The 20,482-nt window shown below is 43.8% G+C and overlaps 6 protein-coding genes across 19 annotated transcripts in view; 2 read left to right on the forward strand and 4 right to left on the reverse strand.

Annotated features, from left to right (window-relative positions):
- Positions 1-3,808, reverse strand: part of smog — a 42,419-nt gene extending 38,611 nt beyond the window's left edge. For all 6 annotated transcript variants that reach the window (XM_064690378.1, XM_064690377.1, XM_064690376.1 and 3 more), the window contains exons 1-2: positions 3,712-3,808; positions 1,606-1,984 (exon numbers count right to left, since the gene is read on the reverse strand). The gene's annotated coding sequence lies outside the window, so the exon portion shown is untranslated. The remainder of the gene's footprint in view (positions 1-1,605; positions 1,985-3,711) is intronic.
- Positions 3,809-3,994: 186 nt separating this feature from the next.
- Mon1 (vacuolar fusion protein MON1 homolog) lies at positions 3,995-6,392 on the reverse strand. The gene is made up of 4 exons (XM_064690389.1): positions 6,264-6,392; positions 5,367-6,197; positions 5,153-5,304; positions 3,995-5,089 (listed from the first exon to the last, which is right to left on the reverse strand). The coding sequence occupies exons 2-4, from the start codon at positions 5,978-5,980 to the stop codon at positions 4,248-4,250; spliced, it is 1,608 nt and encodes a 535-aa protein (XP_064546459.1). The 5' UTR covers positions 5,981-6,197; positions 6,264-6,392; the 3' UTR covers positions 3,995-4,247.
- On the forward strand, positions 6,103-7,082 carry mRpS2 (mitochondrial ribosomal protein S2). Its single transcript, XM_064690395.1, has 2 exons — positions 6,103-6,208; positions 6,266-7,082. Exons 1-2 carry the CDS (start codon positions 6,184-6,186, stop codon positions 7,054-7,056), a joined length of 816 nt encoding a protein of 271 aa, XP_064546465.1. The 5' UTR covers positions 6,103-6,183; the 3' UTR covers positions 7,057-7,082.
- A 193-nt stretch (positions 7,083-7,275) lies between these two features.
- On the reverse strand, positions 7,276-9,334 carry LOC135434037 (serine/threonine-protein kinase pakD). The gene has a single exon (XM_064690388.1). The coding sequence runs from the start codon at positions 9,102-9,104 to the stop codon at positions 7,473-7,475; it is 1,632 nt and encodes a 543-aa protein (XP_064546458.1). The 5' UTR covers positions 9,105-9,334; the 3' UTR covers positions 7,276-7,472.
- A 35-nt stretch (positions 9,335-9,369) lies between these two features.
- Positions 9,370-17,250, forward strand: mxt (Eukaryotic translation initiation factor mextil). 7 transcript variants are annotated; one of them, XR_010437170.1, is made up of 10 exons: positions 9,370-9,514; positions 10,964-11,557; positions 12,114-12,435; positions 12,533-12,604; positions 12,946-13,006; positions 13,532-14,024; positions 14,086-14,479; positions 14,755-14,873; positions 16,047-16,148; positions 16,225-16,430. XR_010437170.1 is itself a non-coding variant. In XM_064690385.1 (10 exons), exons 2-10 carry the CDS (start codon positions 11,156-11,158, stop codon positions 16,336-16,338), a joined length of 1,911 nt encoding a protein of 636 aa, XP_064546455.1. In that variant the 5' UTR covers positions 9,371-9,514; positions 10,964-11,155; the 3' UTR covers positions 16,339-17,250. The 7 variants fall into 7 exon arrangements, 6 of the variants coding, with proteins under 6 accessions (XP_064546454.1, XP_064546457.1, XP_064546455.1 ...); XM_064690385.1 differs by lacking the exon at positions 16,047-16,148 and having other exon boundaries at positions 9,371-9,514; positions 13,532-13,884; positions 13,951-14,024; positions 16,225-17,250; XM_064690384.1 differs by lacking the exons at positions 16,047-16,148; positions 16,225-16,430 and adding an exon at positions 15,016-15,252.
- Positions 17,251-17,689: 439 nt separating this feature from the next.
- On the reverse strand, positions 17,690-20,185 carry LOC135434041 (major facilitator superfamily domain-containing protein 1). Of its 3 annotated transcripts, none has more exons than XM_064690391.1 (6): positions 19,659-20,185; positions 19,068-19,595; positions 18,428-18,905; positions 18,214-18,332; positions 18,054-18,153; positions 17,690-17,897 (listed from the first exon to the last, which is right to left on the reverse strand). In XM_064690391.1, exons 1-6 carry the CDS (start codon positions 19,849-19,851, stop codon positions 17,849-17,851), a joined length of 1,467 nt encoding a protein of 488 aa, XP_064546461.1. In that variant the 5' UTR covers positions 19,852-20,185; the 3' UTR covers positions 17,690-17,848. The 3 variants fall into 3 exon arrangements, with proteins under 3 accessions (XP_064546461.1, XP_064546464.1, XP_064546462.1); XM_064690394.1 differs by lacking the exon at positions 17,690-17,897 and adding an exon at positions 17,933-17,959; XM_064690392.1 differs by lacking the exon at positions 17,690-17,897 and having other exon boundaries at positions 17,933-18,153.
- Between the last annotated feature and the right edge of the window lie 297 nt (positions 20,186-20,482).

The raw sequence follows: 20,482 nt of genomic DNA on the forward strand, positions 1-20,482 counted from the left end.
AAAAATCTTCAATGAAAAAGTTGTTGTGATTGGGCAACAGGCGCGCTGAAAGTCGCTTTAAATCATAAATTGAAACCACAGGAATGCATATTAATATGCAAAGCACGCCAAGCCAGGCTGAATGGGTGTGAGGGGGGGAGGGAGGAGGGTTGGGAGTAGGGGGGGATGGAGGCTGGTTGGGTGATTCAACATAATGAATTATGCCACGCCTAACGAGGCAGCCAGAGCAGCCAGCTTGGCGCACGAGTTGCTGCTGCGGCTGCGGCTATGCAAGAGAAATCCAATAAAAATTCAATAAATTCCGCACAATGCTCGTAATGTTGCCCCGGTGTCTGAGAGTGTGTGTGTGTGTATGTGTGGGTGGTTGTGTGTGTGTGTGTGGTTGTGTGTGTGTGTGCGAGCAGCGTTGAGCACGTGGGGTTAAACGAGCTGCCAGTCACGACACAGACACGACTTAGCCAGCACGTCACACACACACACACACACCCACACTCCCACACACACACTCTCTCTCCCTCTCTCCCTCTCTCACTCTCTCGCGCTCAGCTTACGTCCGTTTTTCATTTCAATTACTTACGGCGCCTAAAAATAGGCAATGGCAAAGGCCAAGAAAATGTGACCGGAAGTCGCTGTCGACCCCAAGAAATATGGCGCAAAACACACACACACACACTCATGCACACACACACTTGCACACGATAAAAAATTAAATTTCAGCCGCGTGTCGCGTCTTTAATTGACGTCAAAAATCGGGTTAATATAGCTGACACACACACACACACACACACACACACACACACACGCGCGCGCACATGCACCTAGTTAACTTTATAGAGATGCTGTTTCCTGCTTCCGGCCCAGTTCGCCTGCACCCCCTCCTCCTCCTCCTGCTCCCCCTCCTAGACCTATATCATGTCAACACAGTCATCAAGCGACTGTCATTTGAAATTGCCGTCGACCTTTTTTGCCGCTGCCTCTGCCGCTGCTTCTGCTTCTGTTTCTGCCTGGCAGGCAAATGATGCCTATTTGATCAGCAGCCGGGCAAAAGGATAAGCAAAATGAAGCGCAGGCCAGCAACAAACAAAGGAAACGAGCGGCGAGTAAAATGGCAAAAATAAGATGAGAAAAAAAAAATAAAAATAAAAATAAACGATAAAGCAGCAAAAGAGCGTACGCGCCATAATGTTAAACGAGAATGCAAAGACGAAAGGCACAAATTTTTGGCATATACCCTCGGCACACAAACAGCCTCCATGTGGGGTCGACCCAGCGAGGGCCAAGCCTTGGCACTTGAAGTCTACCAGAACTACAGCTGGAAAATATGCTGTGTGTTCTATGCTCTCGGTGCAAGAGAAACTTGTTTTTAAAACAAAATACAGGTTAGCTAAAGTACATATTATTATATATTAGCATATCTGCTAGTCGAGCATGCCCGACGAGAACCAATAAGTCGAAAGGAGAACGAGATTTAAATAAAAAATATAAGCTAGCTAGAATGCTAAAGTTATTAATTCCAGCTTTAGCGTATTTGCTAGTCGAGCATGCCCGACTAGAACTTTGCTAGTTGTCTTTTTTCTTGCAATAAGGAGATGGAGAGATACTAACCTAAAGTCGTAGGCTCGGCTGGGTCAGCAGTTAACCGGGGACCTCTTCTTGTACCCCTTGTTGCCATTCAGCAGTTGTTGTTGTAGTTGTTGTTGTTGTAGTTGTTGTTGTTGCTGTTGTTGCTGCTGCTTGTTTTGGTGTTGGTTTCTATGTAAATTTTTATGAGCACGCGGCAAAATGTATGTGCAAATAAAATTAATACGAAATTGCCGTTTTTTTTTTAGTTTAGTTTAGTTTAGTCGGGTTTATGCGTCGTTTTTTTAGTTGTTGCTTTGGATATACGTGTTTTTTTTTTCTACGCTTGTTAGTTATGGCAGCAGTTAGTTAGTGTCTAGATTTTGATTGTTAGTTTCAAATTAAATTGTACGCAACATTATTGCTGTGGATTTTAGAAGTAATTAGTTTGGTCTTCAAATCAAATTAAAACACAAAATACATTTTTAACGAGAGCAAAATGCAAATTTCAACTCGTTTTTGTTTAATTGCATTATAAATCTAAAGTTAAATTTTTCCTTAATGTTGCAAAATTTTAAGTGAAAATATGCATAGGTTCGGTATTTTCTTAAATTTTACTATTAAATATAAGTTCATTTTATTTCAGTTTAACTTTATTTGTTATATTTTTATCTTTATTTAATTAATTTTGTAATCTTTTGTATTTCGATTATATGGCTGAAATGAAATTTCCGATCAGCCTAGAAGTATGCAGCAAATATTTCACCACGCAAGCTCGCGCCATATAAAAAGTGTTGCCTACTTTCCTGTGCCGCAAATAAAGTTTTTCGTTTTTTCTCATTTGCCCATCGTTTTGGCTGTATTTTACGAGTTTGTTCTTTTATTAAAATAACTTATTCGCTACGCAAGTGTTTGCGCAAAATTTGCCAATTATTAAAAAATTCAAGTATATAGCTGCACTTAAAAAGTTTACTGCAAACACACACACACACACACGCACACACACTCAACACGGACAGACAGAGACACACGAAGCCATAAATGCCAAAAAGAGAGAGCAAAAAACTTTTGCCGCAAAAATAGATTCCTACACTTCTGTTTTCGCTTTTGATTATAAGGAAAACTGCCAGCAAAACACGCGCGCGTTTTGCCAGCTCTGCTGCTGCCGCTGCCGCTGCCGTCGCTGCTTCTTCTTCTTCGTTTGCCTTCAAAAAATAACTCTAGGATACACAAAAAGACACGCCGTGGCCATGTTGCTGTGTGTGTGTGTGTGTGTGAGTGCGTGTGCGTGTGTGCGTCTGCTTAGCACAAAGGTGAAACTTTGGCTCGCAGGACGACTTGCTGTTGTTGTTGCTGCTGACTGGCTGTTGATATAATCATGAGAGCACGAATTTGGCTTAAAAAGCGAACGACAAATTAACGACGAAACGGAATGAAAGCGAAACGCATAGACGAAAAAGTGCACGAAGAAATGTGTATAAAAATACATTTCAGTAATAAATTAAATGATTTGCACACTAACCCCAAACACACACACACACACACAGGCACACACAACACGCGCGCAAAACTAACGAAGCGGCGCGGCAGCAGTGACAGCATAAAATACACATATACGCACGCATACACACACACACGCACACACAGAGCAAAAGGACATGAACATAAATACATAAATAGTAGTATATTCGCTGCTTGATTTCTGCCTATTTTCGTGCACAGTGGGCGCCACACCGAGTATGTGTGTGTGTGTGTGTGTGTGTGTGTCTATGTGTTTTGCGTGGGTGTGGGAGCGGGAGGTATTAATGCCGCTGCCGCTGCCGCCGCCGCCGCCGCTGCCCGCCGTAGCTTAGCGCGCAAAAACCGACAGATACACGAACATTTAACACCCAAAAAAATGCGTGGCGCATGTTAAAAAGGGAGCAAGCAGGCGGTGACAGCAGCAGCAGCAGCAGCAGCTAAAAAGTAGTAGCCAGCCAGTTTATCCCACACCATTTCACCACGATGCGACTTATTGCACGTATATTATTTATTGCAATTTAATTTGATTTTGGCTCATCTGGGAGCACAGGCACTGGTCCACTTTTTTCATTTGTATGTATAGGTGTGTTGGTGTGTGTATATTTTTGCTTATTTTTTCTCTTCTTTTACCGCACTTTGATTTCCTGGCGTGTTTTTGTACCGCACACGCTTATATCCTGTACTCAACTGAGGAAGCCTTTTTTTATGTCAAGTGAGCAGGATAACCGACGACGAGTACGAAAAAGCTTGCGCACGACGCGGCCAACATCAAGTGAGTCGCAATTTGCGCGCAGCCAACTTCACGGGGTTTAAACAGCCCACAGTTGCGCAACTGTTGCGCTATTTGGTTGAGCGCACAATTTGAATATGCTGTGCAGATTCAAACTCATTTTCTCGATTAAAAAATGCAATATTTTATGTGTTAATAGTTTACTTAAGGCTTTTAATTACAAATTTACATGCTTATTCAATGACATACATATGTATATGTATAAAAATCGTCGTTATATAGACGCTATTACAGCCGCAACACAACAACAAAGTCGCGGATTCGTTGAACATTTAAGCAGGCATACGAAATACTTAATTATGTGTCATCCTTTACTATAACTATACAAATGCGGGCGTCCATCCATTATCAACATCTATAATCAACAAGTGGGTGCTTAAAATGTCGCATGATTACGTATAAAGTACACATCGAATTCCTTTTCGATCCATTTGATCAGCTTGTCCACATACTTGATGACCGTCGCCTTGTCCACAATAGACTCGAAGACCGCATAAAGCTCATAGGTGGCGGTTACCCAGGCGAGCACCACCTCGCGCTCCTTCACCTCGTAGATGAGTTTCAGCGGCCGCGAGCTGTTGTGTATGCGATGCAATAGATCACAGTAGATGGCTTCGAGACGCTCGAATTCGGCCAGCGATTTGTACGGATGCCTCAGAATGGGGCAGAGCAGCTGTGCAATTGCCTTTGGCTTGTACAGAAAGTGTCGCATCTCGGGCACGCTCATCACCTGCTGATACAGTTTGGCATTATGGGTTTGTTTCAGCTCCTCATTGATGGCCTGCAGGCATAGATTTTTTCGCAGCTTCTCTGTGATCCGTCCCTTGGCCTCCGACAGCGTGTGAATCGCATCCTGTTCCGTAGACATTAGCAGCAAGCAGGCCGGGCAGTCATCGGTCAGGTATGAGACATGCGCATGCAAAAACCCATTCATGTTGAAAATAGGCAAGCAAATGGGCACTACGTTCTCGTAGTTCTTAAACGATTCGGAGCACTCGATCAGATTGAATATCAAACGCAAATCCGCCGGATGTATCGAGTAATTCTTCAGGCGCACCAATGCGATCAGCCGGTTATTAGCTATCAGCACGGCAAACACCAGATTCTTGATCTTCGAGCAATTGCTTTGTATGGCGCTGATAATGCTCGAACGCACGGTCGTCGGCAGCGGCAAAACCTGTATCGAGTTGGTCAGAAATGTGAAAATGTTGCTGGAAACTGCAAACAAAAAGCACAAATGTCAAAATGCGAGCAATACTTGGGTTCAATTGATGTGATTACCCCTGGCATTGCTGCTATCGTTGGCCAGCAGATTGAAGATCAGCCGCTCGCTGCCGGAGAGTAAACGTCGCAGATCGTAATTCTTTCGCTTCTCGAATATCTGGGAGATGCGCGAATTGGTCAGCGTCGAGAGTATTTGATAGTACACATCGCTGAAAAGTTAAAAGTTGAGTAGAAAGTTAAATGAAAGAATGCTCGCAGAATTGCAGCTCACCTCAGTTGGAGCTTCAGCTGCGGTACACTCATGTTGGTGCGGGATGCGGCGACCAGAATAAGCGAATCGCGTTGCATGAAGGCGAACTTAATGCCGCCCGCGTGTATGGACGTGATTGCATCCTGGCCGTGCTTCACAAAGCTGACCAAAGCCTGAATGACGCCAAAGAGCGTGGCCAGCTTGTCCTCGTTGCCGTGCAGCGAGTAAATCGGTTTGCCCGCATCGCTCAATATGAAGATGTGCTTCTTTTGGCCACGCCACACGCTATCGTGCTGATAGTCGTGCATCTCCTCCTCCTCGTCCCGGGCGTTCGTGCTGCCGCTATCCTCGGTCTTGGCGCTGATGGAGGTGCTCACCGCCAGCGACTCCACGGAGGCGGCCAAATCTCTGGACTGGCCTGGCGCTGTCTCCGAGTCGGGGCTCAGTGTGTTACGCTTTTGGGCGCCCAGCTCCGACATCATTCTATAGCCCTGTTGCTCGGCCTCGGCGTGTTCCGCCTCCTCCTCGTAGAGATCGCCAGTGCTGAGTTCCGAATCACCCTCGGCGTCCATGAACTCACATGTGGAATTCGTATCGGATGTAGCTGCGTTAGGGGGCGTCTGTTCAATTTCCATATTGTGTGCTACTTTTGCACTGAGCCAAACATAAACATTATTGCCAATGACAAACGCGGACTTCTTGGTGGCCAACACAATTGTTATCGATAAGTTGCGTTTTTGTCTCGACTAACATTTGGTATTTTGGTATTTTTGTGATTCACGCCTACGGTCACACTAGTTGCATGTTATGAAAACAGCGGCCCGCTGCACGCGCAAAAATGTTCCGCAAAACCTTCAATAACCGTGAGTTTATTTAATTTAATGATAAATAAAAACTGAAAGCATATCGCACACTTACAGTGCCACACTTTAGACAGCTGTGTGCGCTACCGGCGCGACTACAGAACACACAAGCTGCCCAGGTGCCAGCGCCCGCCGAGCCGGAGGATATTGATGTCATAGAGCAGCGCCTCCTGAAGCATCCGGATTACTTTCAGGTGCACAATTTATTCACTGTGCGTGATTTGTTCAATGCGCGCGTGCACTATGGCCACAAGGAGGGCTCCCTCGACGATCGCATGCGACCGTATTTGTACGGCAGCCGGCTGGGTCACCTGATCTTCGATCTGGACAAGACGGCCGCCCATTTGCGGGATGCCCTCAATGTTGTGGCCCACATCGCCTTTCGGGATGGCATCATTTTGTTTTTCAATCGGAATGCGTTGAACGCGCATCTCGTCGAGCAGAAGGCCATGGAGGCCGGCGAGTTCTCGCACACGCGGTTCTGGCGTGGCGGCATCTTTACCAATGCCAATGTCCAGTTTCATGCTGTCACCCGGCTGCCGGATCTGTGCATTTTCCTCAACACACAGAACAATGTGCTCGCCCAGCACACAGCTGTCCGGGATGCGGCCAAAATGGCCATACCCACAGTTGGCATTGTCGACACCAATTGCAATCCCAATCTGATCACATATCCGGTGCCGGGCAACGATGACTCACCCGCCGCCGTGGAGCTCTACTGCAATCTGTTCAAGGAGGCCATCTGGCGCGGCAAGCGCAAGCGACGCGAGCTCCTGGGCCTGCCGCCCCTCGACGAAGCTCAGCTCAAAACCAGTCGCAGTCGCGCGCCTAAAGCCAACCAAAGCTAAGCTTAATATATAGTTATATATATGTTGAAAAATATAAACAAATTGTATTCAATGTGGATTGATATTTGTCAAGAATCTTCCTGCCGGTGGATCCTATGGCAGCTATAGGACACAATAGAGCTATTAATCCTCCAAAGAAATCCGAGACTTCAAAGACCTGCCACAGCATGCTCTTTTACCCCACAATCCCCCATCCCTTTAATAAGAAGCTGCTTTGAATTTTGTTTGACTCGAGATGCGAGAGTCAAGCTAAGCCTTGGTATAAGTTATTTTTTTATTAATTTCTTTACAATCCAATAGCGCAGGCTGCTAAGACAACGCGTCGACATTGCCTATCAGTATTAATCATAATTATAATTATATTATTTATATAACTAGGTGTAATTCTCGCTCCAGGGCGTTGTCTCGGCAGCCTTCTAGGGTGGCAGTAGGGTGCCTCCTTTGATGAAGCCGGAGGTGTAGTTGGTGTAAAACGAGCTGCTGTTGCCGCTGAGCATGCCGAGGCCGCCGCTGCTGCTGCTGCTGTTGGTGTGGTTGGTGTTGCCGGCGGTGTCCTGTCCGTAGGGATTGCTGCTGTTGTAGCCAAAGTAGCCGCCGCTCATGGGCGGTGCCGGCAGCTCCGAAAACTGACCCATTGCGGGCATTGTTGGATTGACGACGGGCGCAACGCTGGCCGCATCGCCAGGAACGCCGCCTTTGATGGCGCGTCCGGTGGCAAAGATTGGATTGCGTACGGGCGCAACGCCACGTTGAAATGTTTTTGGTTCGTTGGTGACCTTATTTTGCCAATGGACGCTCACGGGCTTGCGGACAAACACCTGACTCTTGCCGTCGCTGGTGGTGGCTTCAGATTGTTGGTTACACTGCTGCACCCACTGCTCGGCATGCTTAATGGTCAGCATTGCCTTGTGTGCGCCAATGTATTCCTCGGCTTTTTGCAGACGCTCCAGCTGCTTTTCGTCCAGCTGATCGCGTGGCAATTTGCTGAGACGCTGCACGGTGCGTTTCCAATTGTGGAATTCACGATTCTTGAACGGTTTCATGGCCTGACGATATTCACGCCACTGACGCTGACGATCCTCTTTGGTGCCCGGCGGTGCGTCTTCCAATGGAGGAGGTGCTTCGGGTCGCTGTATCCACTTGCCATCGATCTGGACAAAGGTGTCGCCGCCCTTTTTGATCTTGATCAACTTATTCGATTTGGAGGAAGTGGAGCTGCTCCCGCTGTTGTCTCCAGGTGGGGGCGGTGGCGGCATCAATGCCGCATCCAGCAAAGCATTGCTGACAGTGTTATTACTGCTGCTGCTGCTGCTGTTGTTGTTGTTGTTATTGTTGCTGTTGCTCGTTTTGTATTTTTTGTGCGGCTGTTGGTTCTGGTTGTTCTGTTTGTGTTGTCGTTGATTCGCCTGCTTTTCCTTGGGCACCAGATTCCATAGGCTCGGGCACTTGGGCATGGGCGGCTGTATGGGCGGCGGCCGAAGCTGCGGCGACATCATGTCCTCCCAGAATGGCGGCGGCTGCAACGGACGATGATTGCGTGGGCCCGGCCCGGGACCCATATTGCCCATATTGTTGCCGCCCATATTGCCCATGTTTGGCGGCATCATTGGACCGGGTCCACAGGGTCCAGAGCCGGGTCCACAAGCACCAGGGCCGGGTCCACAAGCACCAGGGCCGGGTCCACAGGGACCAGGGCCGGAGCCACATGGACCAGGGCCGGGCCCAAAGTTGCCAAAGCCCATGGACATCAGGGGAAAAGGCAGCGGCGGTGGTCGGCTGAGCGGTGGAAATGAATTGTTATTCATGTTGCCATTGTTGTTATTATTGTGATTGCGCTGGTTGCCCTGCAATTTGTTGTCATTTTTATGGATTTTGCGGCCGTTGCGCATTCCTTGTGCAACCCCTCCTGGCTCCTTTGCCACTTTGCACTTCTTCCAATCGGCGAAAGACATTGGCAGCGGCTTAGCACTGATATCTTTATCCGAATCCTCATTATTTACCGCCTCAGGCGGTATCGCGTCCTCTGTGGCTGAATTTTCAGCCATCATTTATGTCGTTTTGTACACAAAAAACAACTGCAAATCGAACAGCGAACGAGAGATTTGAGAAAAAATTTGTGGAACTCGACCGATATTTAAGTTTTCGATTCGCCAGGGCTACTGCACAACCCCAACTGTAATATCTGCCAAGGTGGCAGCGCCACATTGCCAAACTATCGATATTTAGATTTCATAAAATAGCCTGCAAAGAGAAGGGATTAATTTGTAATCTACATTTTTAAAAACGCATGAAATAAATAAATAAATAAGCTGGCAAAGTTGTATATAATGTCATAAGATTGACAACATTAAGGAAAAATTTAAAATAATATTGGCAACAAATCGATAGTGCTGGCCATTAGAGTATCGATAGTACCGATGACTGTCTTCCAGATCTAGTAGTCGCAGAGATTTTTTTGGTAAGCTTTCATATAGCTATTTTGTCAAATAAAAACAGACTAGAGTGAAAAACGCTGCGGAAAGTAAATAACAATTCGCATTGTGTAACGGCAACATTTATTCGCAAGAGATTTTTCATATTAAGCAGCCAAACGTTGCTGCAGCAAGTGTAGCGCTGCTGCGCAGTCAACGCGTAGTTTCCGAACCATCGACTAGCGCTGGCACATACATATTATTACTTAATTTCGAACAAAAATCAGTGAGAAATTTACTTTAAATACTAACAAATATACACGTTATAACAAATTTTGTGTAAGTTCTGGTGCAAAGTGTTATTGGCTTCTGGCCTGATCTGTTGCGAGCTGATTTAACGGCACACGCCTTGCCCTACGCCCCAGGCGACGCAAACAGCACTGCCAGCGTCGACGTCGCTGCCGCAGCGACAGTCATATTTGTTGTTGCTATTCTCGACATATGATTCAATAAGTGGGCAAGATCCGCTGCTCGCACTGACAGTTTTCTTTTTTTGTTGTAATATTTGTAAGTGCTATTTAAAATCCGAATAGGTGTATTCTACGCCGCAGCATAAAAACGAAAGCCAGCGACAATTAGACGCAGCAGCAGCAGCAACAAATGCGTGCTGCGTATTTTTGTTAATGAAACTTAAATGCCGCGCACACACAAAACACACACACACAAAACACACACACGCACGCACACAAATGGCCATTGTGCCCGTTTTATGCAAACGATTTTGGAATTTGTGTGCGCAATTATCATTCATATAATTCGCAAATGATTCACAATGGTGCTTATTAATTAGCCTAACGCTGAAAATGCGCTAAAAGCGTTTTCTATTTTTTTGGCAAGCTAAAGTGAGCAGCACTGATATAAATCATAAATCTAATTTTATCAGTTTTGGCCTAACGGCTCTTATCACAGTTGCAAATGATACACACAGTGCATACATTATCCACATATATGATGTGTGCCCATAAATCTATGTGTGTGTGTGTGTGTGTGTAGATCAACAGTTGCGTCGCCATTTGCAGGCAAAATACCGCTAGTTGCGGAGATTTGTAACAGTCAATATTAAAAGCGTTGTCAATAGATATCGATAACAGCCAAAGTTCGATAGGTTAACTGAAGTTCAATTTGTAAGTTAGATTGTGAATAAAATAAATTTTTAAATACCCATTTTATTATCTATGATCTAAAGAGAAAGGAATCACATCTACCGACATCTACCTTAAAAACAGACTTTAAAAACTTTGATGTTTTCTTTGTTTTTCCTTAAATATAATTTAATTAGACCTAACTTTTAGAACTGTCCATATTTTATCTATAGATAATTGATTTATTGGTACAAATTTCAAACTAATTTTTAACCCAAGGTTTCTATTGGGCCCCCTTTAGGTTTTACCTATTTGTTTTTTATCTTTGTCACCTTTCTACGCTTCTATTTGCAGGGGGAGGTGCGGAAACGCTTCTACGACTTCTTTCTCACACAATTTTCGCAACACACACACATCCAAAGCAAGCAAACGAACGAACTAAAAAGAAAATAAACTGAGATTATAAAACAGAACTTTTAAGCCAACAACAGACACTAATCGAAACCGGGCTAAAAAAAAAAAGGAAAACAAAAAAAAACAGACAACATGGCTCACACACATCTGGCCAGGGCGGTCAAAAACATCGAGGCGCCGCGTCCGCTCAAGACACAATCGCGTTCATCGCTGAAGAACAGCTACCTGGTAATCGAGGAGCTGATTCAGTTGATCGACAATGTGACTGTGGGTCTGCAGTCATGCAATACGACAACCGAATCGATAACGCTGCTGCTGCATAATTTACGGGTCCACGGGCCGCAGCTGGAGGCGGTGTCCAAGGATACGCTGGATCGTGCATTCGTTGTGTTTCGCAATGCTTCGCAGGACGAACGTCTGAACATAATGACACGACTCAAGCTCCTCGAACTGATCGAACTGCGCGCCAACAGCTGGGAGGACAAAGACACAATTGCCTACTACAAGTCCAAGCAACAAGTGTCCAGCGTTGAGGTGGGCCACTTGAGACAATTCAAATGAAATTTTATTATAATTATACATATACTTATTGTTAAGGGGCCAACACAGCTGTTGCCCCGAAAATGGACTCTGTTATGCATGCTGTACTTCTTTCGTTGCTTGACGCTTGTAATTCTCAACAAGTTTAAGCCTAGAAAGTGGTATATAGCAAATGAAATTGTATTATAATTATTCATATACTTATTGTTTAGGGGCCAACACAGCTGTTGCCCAGAAAATAGACTCTGTTATGCATGCTGTACCACTTTCGTTACTTGACGCTTGTAATTCCCAACAAGTTAAAGCCTCGAAAGTGGTATATAGCAAATGAAATTGTATTATAATTATTCATATACTTATTGTTAAGGGGCCAACACAGCTGTTGCCCCGAAAATGGACTCTGTTATGCATGCTGTACCTCTTTCGTTGCTTGACGCTTGTAATTCCCAACAAGTTAAAGCCTCGAAAGTGGTATATAGCAGGGTCTGCTGCTGTGTTTTATACTTTGTATTTATTAATTGTTACTTATTAAATTTGCTTTACTTTTTAGCTACCCGCTGAAACATATCAACACGATGCTGCCGGCGTCGTTGGCAACCAGCAACAGGCCTTTCTAAGCACCTCCCCCACATTTGGTGTCACCGGCTCCGGTTTGGCTGCTGCTAATGCGGCTGCCTTCAATGCGGCAACCGCTGCTGCCGCCGCACAGGCAGCGGCCATTGCCGCCGTGGGCTCACCCAACCAGCAGCATCTGCTGTTGCCACCCGGTGAAGTTATACGCAATTCGGGCAAGTTTCCCAAGCCAACGAAAATTCCGGGCAAGACCTATTGCAAGGATGAGGTGGTCATACGCAACGCCGACTCCGGCAAGGGTAAGTATATCGGTTCAGGTGCTGCTGACTACCGGATGTACTTCCTTCATTCTTATGTCTTACTATATATAAACCGCTTGACAATCGTCCCAAATAGTTATGGGCATTAAGGGCCGACGCGTACACATGATCGAGGAACTTAGCGAAACTATAATATCCTTTCAAAGAGGTAAAACAAAACGATCGCATAAATCCTACAAACATCAAGCGCTTTTTCCACTGTCTTGTCGAAATTCATAGCTCAAATACAAATTTGAGCCATTTTTAAATCCAACGGCCAATTCCGCATTTGCACACACACACACACACACACATAATATAATATATGTAAATACACGCACACAAGCACGCCCGCACGTTCTCAGCTGAAATTCTCTCATTGATTTGCCTGTTTGAATTTTATTTAATTTACTAATCGAATCACGGCATGTAAATATTTATTTATTAATAAAATTGAATTTATTTTTTTTTTAAATTTATTTATTAATATTCAAATAATTTTGTATGCAGTCAACCCTGGCGCCAAGGAACGTCTAGTGCAGATTACCGGACCAGCTGAAGACAAAATTAAGTAAGTCTTAATTCATATTTAATAATAATTTATTGTTGTTAGTAAATAAAGAGCTTACAAAATTGTTATGCATAGGTATTTGGCGCTAGTACTATAAAAAATAGGCATAGTCTTACAAACATAAATTTAACACGAATCAACTGGTTCCACCATTCAGCTCAGCTGAATGTTTTACCTAACCCTTGCGTTGCTAAATGTTCTTAAGCGAAAGCGACACTAACATTTACAATTTTCAACAATAAAACAATTTTTGCTACAATATTTTAAATTTTGCCTGTAAATAATTTCGTTTTAATACATGTTAAATTCACCTCGAGGTTAAAAGGGTTTCAGTTTGGCGTTGCCACATTATTGAGTGTTCCCTTTGCTTACAAGGCATTGCTCAAGTACATACCCTGCTTAAAGCTGACTTGAAAATTGACGTTGCCACTTTACTGCAATCGTTTTCGTAGAAGTAACTGTTTTTTTTCATGCTGACCATTTTTTATTGTTTTACTAAATGCGAAATGTTTGCAATTTTTGCAGCTACGCCAAGCAATTGATGGAAGATACCATACGTCGTAACGCTTCGCCGGTGCGCCTGGAGCCAGCACCATCAGCTGGCGGTACAGGCGGCTCCTGTTCATCGCTCAACTCCTCCAATTCGGATGACGCCGTTGCGGTGCAGCCGCGCACGCCCGGCGCCAGCAGCAGCCTGGCCAATCGCTTGAGCTTCAATTCGGCGCAGAATTTCATGACTGCCACAGCTGCGGCCCATCAAATGTCGCAGCACCATCAACAGCCGCAGCAGGCACAGCAACATCAGCATCATCATCACCACCATCAGCAGCAGCAGGCTGCCAATGCGGCTGCTGCGGCGGCGGCTACAGCTGCTGCCGGTAAAGTTATGCGTCCCAATCAGCAGCTGCTAATGCATTCATATTCCACAAACGATGCTTCCGTAGGTGAATACAAATTCACGGTGAATGTGGGCCAGCATCTCATCAAGATTACGGGCGACTGTTGCGAGCTAGTGCGTGTAAGTAGTAGGAAGATTTTATATTTGGTTTAAATCTAATTCGAATCTCATTTCTGGACAGGTGGCCAAACTCGTCTTGGATGACTATTTCAGCAGCTCCGAGTTCTTGGCTTCCATGGAGGCGGGCGCCGCTTTTGATGGCACTTCGCTGGTCAGTCCGGTGACAACGCCCTCCACACCGCTGCCCGGCTCCGGACCACCGCAGTTTATGCTGAGCAACGCGCTGCCGCTGGCCGATAGCGGCATTGGTCTCAACTATGCGGCTGGACAGGCTAACAATAACGGCGATGGCGACGATGAAGTGTTCGCCGAGTCCAATGGCAGCAGCAGCAATCAGAATGGTCTAGCGCGATCCCGTCGCAGTCATTTCTCACGCAAAGAGTCCACGCCCGAAGTGAAGGCAGCACGCGAAAAGCTCGAAGAAGACGGCGCTGTCAATCTAAAGACGAATAACTGTAAGTAGGCAGGAAAAGTCTTGTGTAGAGACCAGGATTGGCAACAGAAGCTGGGATAAGTTGCGAGGGTTACCCATTGAAAATGGGGCAGAGGGCAGAAGGAGGCATATCCGAACCTTTAAAGAATTTGTAGACACGTCCGTCTGTCTGTCCTTATGTATGAAAGCTTCCATCGCAGATGGTAGCTCCTCCCATCCTATTGGATAGTACCTCCTAGTCGGTCCCGTCCCGGCTAGAAGACTTCTACCTGTTTAATATATGTTTTGCATTTGCAGCACGCGTCTCATATGATATTGAACATTTGATGTACTATTCGAAGAGTCCGCATGCCTGGGCGCTGCCCATCGAGTGGATGAAAATGATGGAGACTGTGCCTTCGATACTACGCAATAAGGTAATTCCCCCAGTTGAGATGCACTTAAATGCTTCCACTGCGCCCGGTGCTGGTGGCGATATCATTTTTGCACATAATTCATCATTAACAACAACAACAACAACTAGTATTACCACAACAACAACAACAACAACATCCACAGCAAGTAACGGAGTGGCAGCAGTCAATCAATACCCCATTAACGAATGTGATCCCATTAATAACATCCCGAACGCTAGCAATCATAATTGTGTAATTAACAAGCAACATATATCATACGAACGTGACAGTATCCACATGAACAATCGCAAGCCATCCTCTGAATCAGATCGTAAACTATATAACAAGCAATTGCAAATTATAACCAATACAATGGGCGCAGCTGCCACAGCCGGCGGCAAGCGGCAGTTGCAGCAGCAGCAGCAACAACAGCAGCATCAATCGCAGCTGAAGGCAATTTTTCAGCGTTATAGCGAGAACGATGAGTTCTCGCTGGCCATGTGTGATGTCTACGCCAGCGAGGAGCTTAACAACAATCGTGCGCTTATTTAAAACTAATTTGCTTTTAATAAAAACAAAAACTCAACATTTACGCAGCTATTGATAGATCGGTATTTTTACCCCATCAGATGCGAAATATTTCATATAAAACATTGACAAAAACAACAAACAAAAAATAATCATTAGAACTTAAAGCAATACAAAAGCAATCCACAAAAAGCTGTATGCTCAGTATTATTATATTATAATTAACATAAAGTAAACCGGGCAACTATTTGCTAGTCGTAGACACTAAAACATATTATGTTAAATTTAAATACTTAAAAACTAAAAAGTATTTAGAAATTAATTTTGTAACTTAAAAATGGAATCTGTATTTTGGCTGTGAAGCAGATTTAGTGTTCGCTAGAGTTTAAAACTAAAAAGTTGCCGGTCAACCCGTTTTGTAGTGTCCGGACAAACCCATATTAACACCCACACACACTTACACACACACACACACACACAAAAGACACCTTCACACGCATTGTAATTAATGTTTAACAAGACTAATAACAATTTCAATTGCAACATTTAGGCTTAAATGTAACTTAGCTGTAAGCGTTTTTTCCATACATTAACCCATTAAACTTTATATATATATATATATATTATATATACATGCATATGTAAAATAAAATTTGGCTTACAAAGTCGCAGCGCTTGGCTTTATCTATTTGTACATACTGTATTTAACACACAACCGCCATAAAATCACACAACACACACACACATAAATTTGTTACTGCAAATAAGGTAAGAACTTTGTATCTTTAGTTTTTTTATTTGCTGTGTAAACACGTACTTAAATGTCTATATCTTATTTGCGCAGGATCTACAGGATGAGAGCCAGCGTTTCGATGGAGAAAAATATTTGGCCAGCATTCAAAGTGCCAGCAAGCGAACTATTGTGGCCGCCGACGATACCGAAAATGTGGATGAATAACACAGTAGAAGAAGAAAACATAATAACAAAAACAAAAACCTAAAATATAATCAACGATTTAGTTATTGTTAAACAATATTATAACAAACCAACCCGACAATAGCTAATCTTTATGTATGGACAGTTGTCTGTTTGCGAGACTTTTATAGAAGCCCCCAAAAAAAAATATCAGACTAACTTGCATCTTTCTGTTTTTGTACTATGCTTTTAGCTTTAGCGTGTCACGTACATTTCTTAATATTATGAACGACCAAAAATGAAAAAAAAAAAATCAAATTTCTAAAAACTAACTTAAGTTAGGAGCTTTATAGAAAAAAACAAAGCCTACGACGATTTATATGATAAATTTAAAGCAAGCAACTTTCTAACGATGCGCTTTAAGTTAAACCTCAAAAAAACGATGATTATTTACTAATATGCATAATATACTTGCTATGATAATAACTAAATGCAACTTCAATTACTCGGATTACGAAAAGCGGTTCGAACATTAACGGCCAAAATGAACGCAAATGCATTTTTATTCAACTAGTAAAAAAAAAAAGAATGATAAACATACATTTTTATTTTCTCAACACACGCATATGTATCATATGTATCTAATTTCAATCATCCTACTTTTGTATGTAGTTCCCTATTCTCAAAAACAACATTTATCATTTGTCGTATATTTTTATTTTTGTGCAATATCATTTAAAAAGAATTGTATTTGAATTTTTCTCTAGTCCAATGCGTTATGGAAACTTGTCTTATCTTGATTTTTGGTTTCTACAATTAACACACCAAAAAATTTTTATGGAATTTCTGTTTATGTTTTAGCTAATTTATTTAATTTATTATAAATTATATAATTTCGACAAATGAAAATCGTTCACATATATGCAAAATACAAATAAATTGAATAAAGATCAACTACGATTGTGTTAAATGGATTCAAAAAATATTTGAACTAGAACATTGAAGATATATATAATCTGATATTCTATCAAAAATAATTATACACAAATATATTAGGTAAACTCTTAGAAGATTAATCATATTGAAGAACTTCCCTTTTTAGAGCTCTAAACTTTATTTTGTGGGATTCCCTGTCAGTTTTTGGGATTAGAATTGAAAAAAAAACAACCCGATTTGGTAGGTAGGCATGAAAAATTATTTAACAATAATCTTTGGATTAAAAAAAACACTCCACTTGCTAGATATGTATATTTTATTCAACATTTATCTTTGGCAACGGGCATAGAATACATTTATACACAAAACTAACAACATAAATTACAATCACAATTATAAGAATAGTTTCTTGATATGTTAGGGGGGATCAATTGTTAAACAATTGTTAATTGTTAAACAATAACTTTGTGCAATTAGTTCGTAAGATATGTGCCAAACACATAGAGTTCAAGAGATAGATATATAGATGGTAAACAACATCACATTGGTTAATCGTACATATTTTTGCTATGCATAGTATATATCTATATATATATATATATATATAGATGTGTGTTTAGTTGCCCAATAGAGGCCGTCGATCCGTAGTGCCGCGTTTAGTTGGGCTTTTGTTGGCATTTGAAAGAGAGATTTTACAGAATTAGTAAAATGCTAGCTGCTCAGCGATCTATATAGTAATACACGCACAATATCAATATACACCAATACAACAACATGTACTATAGTTTGAACACCATCAACTAGATTCAATATTCACGTACATGGATGTATGATATGTGGCCCGCTGTGCCGGCGACATGTTCAGATTGCCCTGATACTTGCGATCGTAAGCCCAGATAGCGCACGTTGCCAACAGGGAGACTGTAAGCAAAACCATTTATTAATTTAAAACAATCAATAACTAGAACAGACAACACTCACTCATTAGGAACAGTATAAAGAGGAGCTGCAGCCAAAAGTGGCTGCCCCCGCTGCTGTCCACGATAAGGCCGGCGACAATGGTGACCACAGCGAGGCCCAGATTTTGCACCGATTGGCAGCTGAAATACAGGTAATATAGAATTAAAATAGAATAAGGTAAACATAAGCAAAAAACCCCGGCTTGGCACTTAAGTTAAAATCTGTTTCCACTTACAAGCCGTAGGCCGTGCCCAGCTGATATTCGGGCACAATCAATGCCACCAAGGGCCACAAGCTGGCGGCCAACATCGAATAGGAGAGTCCCATGATGGACATGCCGATGTACGGATTGAGCTGGCTAAAGGTGAGCAGCACGTGCGCGACGAGCGTGGCAATTGTGGCCACAAATACCCAGGATACGTTGCGACCCACACGATCGATGATAAAGCCAAACAGAGGCGAGGCAATGGCCGAGATCAGATACACAATCGAATTGACATTGTTGGCCTGCTCGGGCGTCAGATGGAAATTGGTCGTGAAGAAAGCCTGGCCGAGCGCCACAAACGGAAATATGGCCACATAGTAGGCCACACACACGACCGATACCATCCAAAAGTCCAGCCTGAAGGTGATAATATCGCTCAGTTTGGCGATCTCGCCGCCGGGATTGTTATTGCGCTTCAGTATGCGTTCGGCGCGCTTATCCATCCAGCCTGCAGGAGAATACAATTTACATCAATTATTTGAATCACTGTGTAATAAGAGAGAATGCTCGACTGTTAGATACCCTGCACACAATTCAGCTAAGCTTCTTTATAGAGCGGAAATGCCGACTTGGTCGTGTGTACAGGGTATATTTGTTTGGAGCAGCATACCCAATATGAGAGTGCACAGCAGCGACATGACACAGGTGCTGGCGGCCAAAAAGAGTGTAACGCCCAGGCCCGTATAGCCGGAATAGGATTTGGAGACATGGTTGTAGACCGGCTGCATGATCCAAAAGTTGACGGTGCTGCCAAAGCGTGCCACAGACAGCTGCAGCCCAAATACCATGTTCAGCTCCTTGCCCTTGAACCAGAGGACCGCATAGCTGTTCTGCGCGACGGCCAGAGACTCGGCGCCAATGCCAAATACAAAGCGGCCGACAATCATTAGCCAGAATTTACCCAACAAGCCGCCAGTGGCAAATATCAATTGACCCAGGAGCACAATTAGCATGTAAATAATTGTGCCCAGGCGTATGCCAAAGACTCGATCGATGAGAAAGCCGCCGACAAAGCAGAGAACAATATTTGGCCAGGAGTAGATGGAATAGATGAACGTGAATTCGGTGGCATTAAGATTCAGTTCCTTTTGGAATACGTCCTGCAGTGCGCCCGGATTATCATAGCAAAAATAGGAACCTGTTGGGAGAGGACAAAGAACAATGAGCTCATGTTTGCAGTTAATTAAGATTGAAGTCTCACCAAAACCCAGCAGGCACATAAAGACCAGGGCCAGAAAGCGATGAGGCGTGCTGGTGGGCGCACAGCAGCCCGTATCCTTCGGTACAGCCAGCACGGTTTCCCGTGTGCTGCGCCTACGCACAACAGGCCTGGCCTCATCCTCGCCACTGCTGCTCGATGCATCCACAATGGGCAGACGTTCCTCCCGCGACATTTTCACGTCAACAAAATCAGGCTAGTTTCGGAGTGGAATTCCTTTCTATTTCTTTTTTGCTGTTGTTGTTGATTTTTTGCAAATGCCTGGAACTGGGACTGGAACTAGGTGGGCTGTCGCTCAGCTAAGTCTGGGTAGAGCCGCGGGGCTGCCCTCCTCTATTGTTGCTGCTTATCACTAGCCCACATCGTGTGTCTATGTATTTGTCGTTGTTGCTGCTGCCGCTGCTGCTGCTGCTGTTGCTTTATTGATTATTTCAGTGCACTATCAGGGCGTGGGTGGGCGGCTGCGGCGGGGGTTGGATTGGGATGAAAATGCGCTGGAGTCTTTCAAACTGCAATAAAATAAAAGTGAAAATGGGATTATATAAAAATTTCCATCGTCACAAACACACACACACACACACGCAATTTACCCTGTGCGTGTGTGTGTGTACCGTTAGACAAACAAGCCAGATCTTGGTCACAGTTTGTTGGACTAACGGTGCAAATCCGTTGCTAATCAATTAAGTGCCCCGCATTGTGCGCGGCTTTATTGAAGCATTAAGCGCGTGACACCTGTGGTTTAAAATTTCGAAAAGTGATACACCTATTTGCGTATTGGCAGGCCCAGATAACATGTTTACATAGCC

The sequence above is a fragment of the Drosophila montana genome, unplaced genomic scaffold (genome assembly GCF_035044405.1).
Source record: "Drosophila montana isolate Dmon_TW-CO22-7 unplaced genomic scaffold, ASM3504440v1 contig_3257_1, whole genome shotgun sequence".
Lineage (NCBI taxonomy): Eukaryota > Metazoa > Arthropoda > Insecta > Diptera > Drosophilidae > Drosophila > Drosophila montana.